This window comes from Pinus tabuliformis, chromosome X, assembly GCF_031772625.1.
Source record: "Pinus tabuliformis cultivar Carrire ecotype Pingquan chromosome X, CPIR1, whole genome shotgun sequence".
Taxonomy (NCBI): domain Eukaryota; kingdom Viridiplantae; phylum Streptophyta; class Pinopsida; order Pinales; family Pinaceae; genus Pinus; species Pinus tabuliformis.
The window spans coordinates 493,398,578-493,406,987 of NC_142308.1; the positions used below are offsets into that span (position 1 = coordinate 493,398,578).

Sequence of the window (8,410 nt, forward strand, 5' to 3'; positions counted from 1 at the left end):
CTACGTCCAAGCCCTCATGGTTGCTTGTGTTCACACTCTGGTATGTTTTCTTCTCTTTTCCCTTTCCTCTTGGACTGTGGCATGTTCAAAATACTCTCCACTACAATGAAAATGACAAGCTCTATAATTGGAATATTGGAGGTAATGGAAATGGGTGTCTCGAAAGATGGAAATTCTATGTAGTTTTATTCTATGTTGTGTGTGATATTTCTATGTCGATGTCAATTTCCTTTGGCATTTCATTGTCTAGAATGGGCATGTATTTTCCATTCTATGTTAATTATTGCATAGTGAAGCCATGTATAGATGACAGTAAAGGATATTCTCGTGCTTTCTTCATCCTTAGCATGGCAATGAAAGTACACATTTTGTATTCGATCTACTATGTACATGAGGTAGTCCATAAATTTTTTTGGCTCGGGGAGCTATTTTATGATATACATTATCAGATCTATTAAAAATCACTTCGTATTTCTTTGTATTTCAACATTATTGAGCACAGGGTGGTGGACAGTGGCATAAAATGGTGGTGGATGCCACCCTTGTCAGTTTTCCAACTTTCTGTCACAATTTTTCCTAACTCAATTCATTTCCCACTTCTCTTTAATGTTTCTACATCACATCCTTACAAACATTGTTTAAAATGTGGGTGCATGTTCAAAGACAAATATTGGTTCTCAGCCTACCCTATAGATTGGTCTGTCTACGATTTGTGTAATTTCAAGGTAAATAAGGTGGACCACCCTTGCCATGGTACTAGATCGCCTAGTAATGGAGGACGAGGCAGAGGCCGGAAGATTGGTAATCATAGTAACAATGGTTCCCCATCAGTTCGGCCACCGAATCAAAGTGGGCATAGGTTAGATGCTCAAATTATACCTGAAGTAGTTTAGGCTTAGAAGTTGATCTCAATTAGTGAGCAGAAGCTCAAGTGCAAGTGGAGGATTAACGATTTCTTGCTCCAAATCCTCGTCATACTCATTGGCACATCACACAGTACAAACAAGTAGTGCACCTCTATTTCCTTATGAAGAAATTCGTGGCTAAAGCCATCATGTCATCCTCAGTTAACTCTTAAAAAACCAACCGAGGCCTTCAGCAGAAGGAATTGTAGCTTATTCAATTTAATATCTAATAGTAGAATGTTCACCTTGGCCATATCGAAAAACATATTCCATGCCTCCCCTAGACAAAAATTCTCATATCCAGTGCTAACAACCCTGCCTTTGTGGAGTCATGTGATGATCATTACCTTTTAGTTCTGTTATGGTAGTTTTTTGTTAAATTTATGTATGTATATGTCTAATAGTATCATATATTACAACTATGTACATGAAGATTGCTTTTTATACATTTAGACCTATAAGGCCTAGTTTGACACACTCGAACTATTGATATTTTCGATGGCTTATAGTGAGTTTCAGTGGCCAACTGACTTGGTTTCTCAATGGGCAGGTTGAGGACACTGAAATTCTTTCATGAATGTAACATGCTTTCGAAAATGAATGAATCAAGAGGACCTACCAAGCTTACCAAAAAAAATAATATTGGTATTAAATTTATATATTTAATTATTCTTTTAACTTATATGATATTAATTTAATGTTACCCAAAAAAAGAGAAAGCCTTACCAAAAAAGAAGAATTGTTAAAGATATCCATGTTAAATAAATTAATATTAATAATAAGATATCCATGTTAAATTTTAAAAATATTTTAATTTTTGATTTTTTTTTTTCCCAATTTTTACCCTTCCTAACCATTTATGAAAATAAAAATAATTGTTCTTCTCATTATTTGTTTTTCTCGGTTAATGAAACCTTTTAAATACAGGAAATATTGAAAAATTACCTTCCAAACAAAAAAAAAAAGAAAAGAAAAAAATAAATGAAAGAAAGAAAATAGATTTACCCCTTTACCTTACTCTTCCAATAAAACCCTAAATCAACACTTCAACCCAAAAAAACTAAACAAGTTCAATTTTTTTTTACTCTATAGTTGCAATTTCAATTTTAAAAGACAATTAGGAAAAATAAGTTTTTATGTAAATTATATTGAATTACATTATTTATTTTTTAAAAGTATATTACATAATTATTTTATATTAAATGTTCAATTTTACAAACATTTACTACTACACTTCTCCCCCTAATAGTAAATACCTCTTTGAGCAATCATATTTAATGTTTAAAAAATTATATAATATTTATACTTCATATAATATACCTACATTTGATTTCAAGAGTTCAAATACAAAATGCAATCTAATCATATACCGTCATTTAATGTTTTTATAATTCCAAATACAAATCAAGACGATTAATTATAATGTAAAATTAAATTTACAATAATTTATATAAAATTGGATTATAAATTTATATACCTTTCAATAATGTTTTCATAATAATCATCCCTTACCTGCAACACTTCCTTCGCAGTAAACGTGCTTAAACCTCACAACATATTTAGATTTCTCTTTACTATAATTACATTTTCGGGATCATAAAAACCATTGTTGTTCACTAAATAAAAGTCTAATTCCCTTAACATTCAATGATGAATGGATGCTTTCATGTGTAGTCGTTTCATCCGCTTGCACTTGAAATCCATGTTACAAAAGACAATGACAATTATCTCTTAATATTATAAATCCAATCAGGAATTATTTGTCAACCTTATAATATCAATGGCGATTTCTAATCAACATCACTGAATGGTTTAACATTTTTTTTCCTCATCATCATGGTCTGTCACCTATGCTAAAGGCTTGCTTTCTTCGTTCTTTTTAATTATATCAAAATCATCGCCAATATAATCTACTATCTATAATTCCAAACCCAATTCTTTTCCTATGTTAAATTATATATACTATTATAATTATTATTAATTTAAGTAAACTGTATTAAGTTTTCTATTTAAAAAATATCCTAATTTATTTAATTGAATAAATCAAAGTGATAAAAAGAGATTATATCAAAATAAAATATTCCATTAAAAAAAAAAAAAACATTTTAAATAAAAGTAGCAAGTTTATATATTTAAATATATGTAATAGATTTTAAATAAGAACATTTTTATATATAATGTTAAATCTATATAAATATAAATAATATTAATAATAATTGGATAAATAAATTTTAATTTTGGTTTACAAAATATGTTAATAATATTTAAATTTGTCCATGTATAATTTTTTAATCAAATATTGTATTTATCTATATTCATAAATCCAAAATTAAAATAAATGTATGATAATTCCAAACCCACTCATTCTAATTTCTAATAATATATACAAATCCTAAATATCCAACAATTTAATTTTCTACATAATAAAACTCCAAATAAATTAAAATTAAAATAATAATTTTATTTTCTGCATTAATAAAATTCCATATAACTTTTAATTGAAAAATCCACAAAGAAAACAATCTATAACCCAAACCTCACTGCAACAAGTAAAATCATAGTATTATTATCAAAATTACTCAATATCAAACCAACACTAATTAACACATATTATTTCTCTGTAACACTAAATCACACTTATCACCTATCTTTCTCTGTAATAAAAAAACCTGAAAACCTTAAATTATCCATATAATAGATTATTAAATAAATTAAGAAAGCTACCACAAACCTACCGGGCACTAAGTTGCTATCACAAACCTTCTATGTAAAAGATTCCATGAAGTCGTCTATAAAATCGGAAAAGATAAGCTTGCCGCACCTGCTTGAGAACTTTCATGGGGATGCGATGTCTGGTAGACAACCATGAAGTTCTGCAGTCTCCATCCCCAGCACGACGTACGTGAGACTCTCAACGGAGGCCACTGGTTTATTCGTACACAAACCTTTACAGACCTCCCTTCGTGCACTTTTGTAAAATTCCAGCGGCATTCGTGACCTCCCCACAGTGGGTCGTCTGGATCTGCAGAGACGTAGCCATCCGGTGGAAGTATCGCCGCATAGGATGAGCCCGCGCCAATATGGATCACAGTTCACCCAGTAATTCCCTGCTTCCTGCAATAAATTCATTTCGGTCAGTATGTCATTTGCCGGTTTCCTTACACATGCAGCAGGAATAAAAATTCATTCCTATGAATGGTTTTGGTACAAAAATTGAGTTAAGAAAAAACCTAATTGGAGGTACACAATGTTTATAATATCCCTTTCGTATAGGCGTACCCTTTTGTACCAGAAATTCCAGGTGTATGAGCACAGATCGTCGGCCGTGATTCGTATCTGCGATTACATTCACACGATATATCCATATGAATCGAAGATAATATTTTAACTCTGCAGATTACTTACTAATCCCTAGGGTTTCATCTAATTGTCCGCTGCCGTTTTCAAATTAGGGTTCTCAATTACCGTCTGCTCCATTGTAAATTTGGGCTTTTAATGAATGCGATCTAGTTCTTGAAATAAAAATTGTTGGTAATGTAAAACAATTTACCCGGCGTCCTTCTTCAATAGAGAGGCAATAGGCTGTAATTCTTGGTTCAATCTGATGCACAAAAGCTGTTCTCACTGTAAATTTGTCTTTCCAAAGCTCTCGGCAATGTTTTGCCCACAAAAAGTCGGATTCGGCCACAGATTTCCACTTGGTGGAGACTGATACACTCCTAGCCAAGCTCGAAACATCCAGCAGTGACAACACTAGAGCAAATATATCGACGCAAAGCCATTCGGATGGATCACCACGAAAGTCGTCCATCATTCCTCCAAATGCTTCCTTATAGCTTCAAGATTTAATAGCTTCAAACTTGTAGATATATTCAGTCGATAATTCAGCTTGCTTGCATATATACACTAACATAAATACGCAAATCTATTAATTTAAAACCTCGATAATTGCCTTTCCTACACTGGAATGGGAAAGTTACCTTTTCTATTGAGGCCTCTGCCGCTGTAACCTGTAAGAACGCCTTGAGAGGAGCTTTCAAGCACCCCAGTATACCGTACATTGAACCCCAGCCTCTCTTTTTCTTCTCCTATATCCAGAGACAATTGATGAGTTTCCTCCGCTGTCTGATATAGATGTAACCGACTGGTTTCGAACAAGTTGCCAAGTTGAGTGGTGTCATATCAATGTAATGAGGCCCACATAGACTTTCGTTAATTTATATTCCCAGTTCACACAAGTGGCAACATAAGTTGGCCCTACATTAACACTTTTATCGTCCAAATCCCTATCGACCACTTCAAAACACCTTGCAAATTGCTTCAAATCATTTCCACCCTGCCTTTCCACATCATTCCAAGGATGCCACGCATATCTTTACTTCTTTAAGCGTATTATTTTTCTTGACAAATGAACTAATGCATGACTTACCTACCTCGAATATGTATATCTATATATGAGAAATTAGGCGTGGTTATTCATACCTTCAGCCAAACAGCGGAACTTTCAGGAGAGTAAGTAGAATAACAATAATAATGTAAACAAATAGTTTAATTGGTTACTCTAAATTAGAAAAATGAGATATTTATATATTATTTTTATTTAATCATTAAAGGCACGGAATAAATGTTTTCCAAAAACCCTTACCCTCTCCTTATAGCTCGAGATTTGAGTATAAGAGATATAGCCCCTGCTACTTAATATAAGTTCATAAACATAGAAATCAAAGGATCGTTAGAGGTTAGTGAAACACTCAATCTACAATAGGTCTCATTAGAATCTCAGGGTTGTGAAATTTGTATTTCGTAGACCTACAAATATCTATGAATAAGGCGATTATGTGTATTATTTCTTTCACATCATTAAAATATGTGCTGATGCTTGATGATATGCGTTCATGTCTGATATAAAAACACCCAACTGAGAAGAGAATGCTTGGATATGCGTTCGTGTGTGATATAAAAACACCAACATAGAAGAGAATGATTTCACGTTTTTAACCTGTTACAAAACATGACCGACATGCATGGTCCTTATTTTAGAGTCTTTAGTGGTTCTTTCTGCTGTCGCTCAAGATCGTGGTTATATAAATGTGTTTCTTGAAATGAAGAAAGAGAATACAATAATGGTGGGTAATATTGGTTTTTAATTGATTTAATTAAATCTGTTTTTTTTTTAATGTTTTTTTTTTACTAGAAGTTATTAAAGGTAATATAAACAAACTTCCAACTTATATTAAGACCGGTATGAAAAATGGGTAAGAATATACTATATAGTCGTAAGAGTTGCACTGATCTTAAAAGTCAATAGGTCAAAGCAACCTGGAGTCGTCGCTACGAGGAGCAGGAATATCGACTTTACAATAGTTGTGAATTTAAGTAAAATAAATATGGTTTTCCTAACATTGGGGATACAGAAGAATACATGGTGCCATGCGCAATCTTCATCAAATAAACATCAATGCTGGAGCACCACTTAAAAGTTGCTGAGGATGAGTGTATCAACAACAATTATGAATTTATGATGGAAATAATACATTTTGATAAATCATATACACGACGAGATATATGTTATTAGTGTACAAAAATATATATTATAAATTATAAATTTTGGAGGTAAAAAACTTCATTTAAAATTGATTTTATAAAAGAAGGTTAACAATTAGGTTTTAGTGAATTAAATATACATTTCAGAAAATTAAAATACAATATATGGTGTTTACATATACATTTAAAATATAACATTTATCTATATATTAAGTATATATTTAAAATATAACATATACATTTAAAATATAACATTTATCTATATATTACGTATATATTTAAAATATAACATTTACAATAGGTAAAGGGTTCATATTATTCAAAACAAAGTGAGATAAAAATCAGCCAAATTTTTATCTATCTGTGATTATAATATGGTTTGTATGTGATTGCAATTTACAATACTTATATTAAGAAAAATCTTTGATATTATTCAGGCGAAGCGAGGCAAGAACTGAAGATATTAGTATTTACAATAGGCAAGAACTCAAGATACTAGTATTTACAACATACTAGTATTTACAACAGGCAAGAACTCAAGATAATAGTATTTACAATAGATTAAGGTATCATATGAATAAATATAAAAACATAGAAAAAAAAAGTTTATTTTTTATAATAATTTGGTTTCCATCAATAATCAAGATAATGGCATCTATGATGAATAGATAAATTATATCATTCATGGCCAAGAATGTGAGAAGAAGCATATTCATAATGTTGTTTTATCTCTAGTGTAAACCACACAATCATTTAATGTCAAGCAAGTAATTGAAAAATAATATTTAATTATTATTGAAAATCACAATTGCATTATTCATGATAAAGATAGTAACAATAAAGTTGTATGAAGAGTGAGTGAAAAATAATTATATCTTTCTTTGCCAATGGAATTCCTCATGTCTTGAAATTCTCTTAGATTATTAGTACCATCACAACCACGTTTATTAATGTGATTGATGTACCCCCATAGGTGTCTTTCAAGCACACTTACAACCACATTAGTAAATCTGGTTCATATAGACAACGATCAATAATTATTAAGTGTATAATGTAAAAGTAGCTATTAAAAATTAACTATTTATAATTGTTAATAATGATATAAATAATAACAACCACACATCTATATATATATAGATACTATTTATATAATACTATATTAACAATTACATTTCAAACTATATCATAATTAACATAATCTAATAGTAATAATATATGGTTATTATTATTAATAATATTTATTTACCTTTCACCATTGCTTTATATATATATATATATATATATATATATATAAATATAATATAGATATACGCTAAAATACAATAATATATACTTAATAAAAACAATAATTATATTACAGTAATATAATAATAGTAATATCTTATTATTATAAGAATATTATTGTATATTAAAATATTAAATATATATGGTATACTAAACTGAAATTATATGTACATTACTAACATAAATATTACTTAAGAATTTTAATATTATTATATTAAATATTAATATACAAATTTAAGAGTTTAATAAACTTAAAATATTATTATCTTTAAAAATTTAAGGAATTGCTAAATCTAATATTTATATATATTTTAATATTATATTATATATTAAACTTTTTAATATTAATAGTTAAGGTTTGTTGATTGGTAATATTTATGGTATTTATCCCTTGAGTTTAGTAATTCCTTGGATTTATTAGTCCCTTGCATTAATAATATTAATAATTCCTTGGGTTTCTAATTTATTCTCTTGGATTTATAATATTAATAATTGTTTGGGTTTGTTAATCCCTTAAGTTAAAAATATTGATTCCTAGGATTTATTAATTTCGTGAGTTTTAAATATTTATCCCTTGGGTTTATTGATCTTTTTTATTTGTAATATTTATCACTTAGGTTTACTAATTCGTTAGGTTTATAATATTATTATGAGTTTATTAATCCCTTAGGTTTAAA

At 29.4% G+C, this 8,410-nt stretch overlaps 1 protein-coding gene across 1 annotated transcript; it reads right to left on the reverse strand.

The window, feature by feature from the left end:
• Positions 1-3,740: 3,740 nt before the first annotated feature.
• LOC149140832 (uncharacterized) lies at positions 3,741-4,997 on the reverse strand. The gene is made up of 4 exons (XM_089451075.1): positions 4,886-4,997; positions 4,456-4,764; positions 4,185-4,241; positions 3,741-4,019 (listed from the first exon to the last, which is right to left on the reverse strand). Exons 2-4 carry the CDS (start codon positions 4,717-4,719, stop codon positions 3,741-3,743), a joined length of 600 nt encoding a protein of 199 aa, XP_089307201.1. The 5' UTR covers positions 4,720-4,764; positions 4,886-4,997.
• Between the last annotated feature and the right edge of the window lie 3,413 nt (positions 4,998-8,410).

What these genes read in the sequence shown, in the direction of transcription:
- LOC149140832 (XM_089451075.1), bottom strand. Translation starts at nt 4,719, where the DNA reads ATGATGGACGACTTTCGTGGTGATCCATCCGAATGGCTTTGCGTCGAT. An exon ending in CTATTGAAGAAGGACGCCGG is followed by an intron (nt 4,242 to 4,455) that starts GTAAATTGTTTT and finishes ATGTAATCGCAG; the next exon opens with ATACGAATCACGGCCGACGA. An exon ending in GGAATTTCTGGTACAAAAGG is followed by an intron (nt 4,020 to 4,184) that starts GTACGCCTATAC and finishes AATTTATTGCAG; the next exon opens with GAAGCAGGGAATTACTGGGT.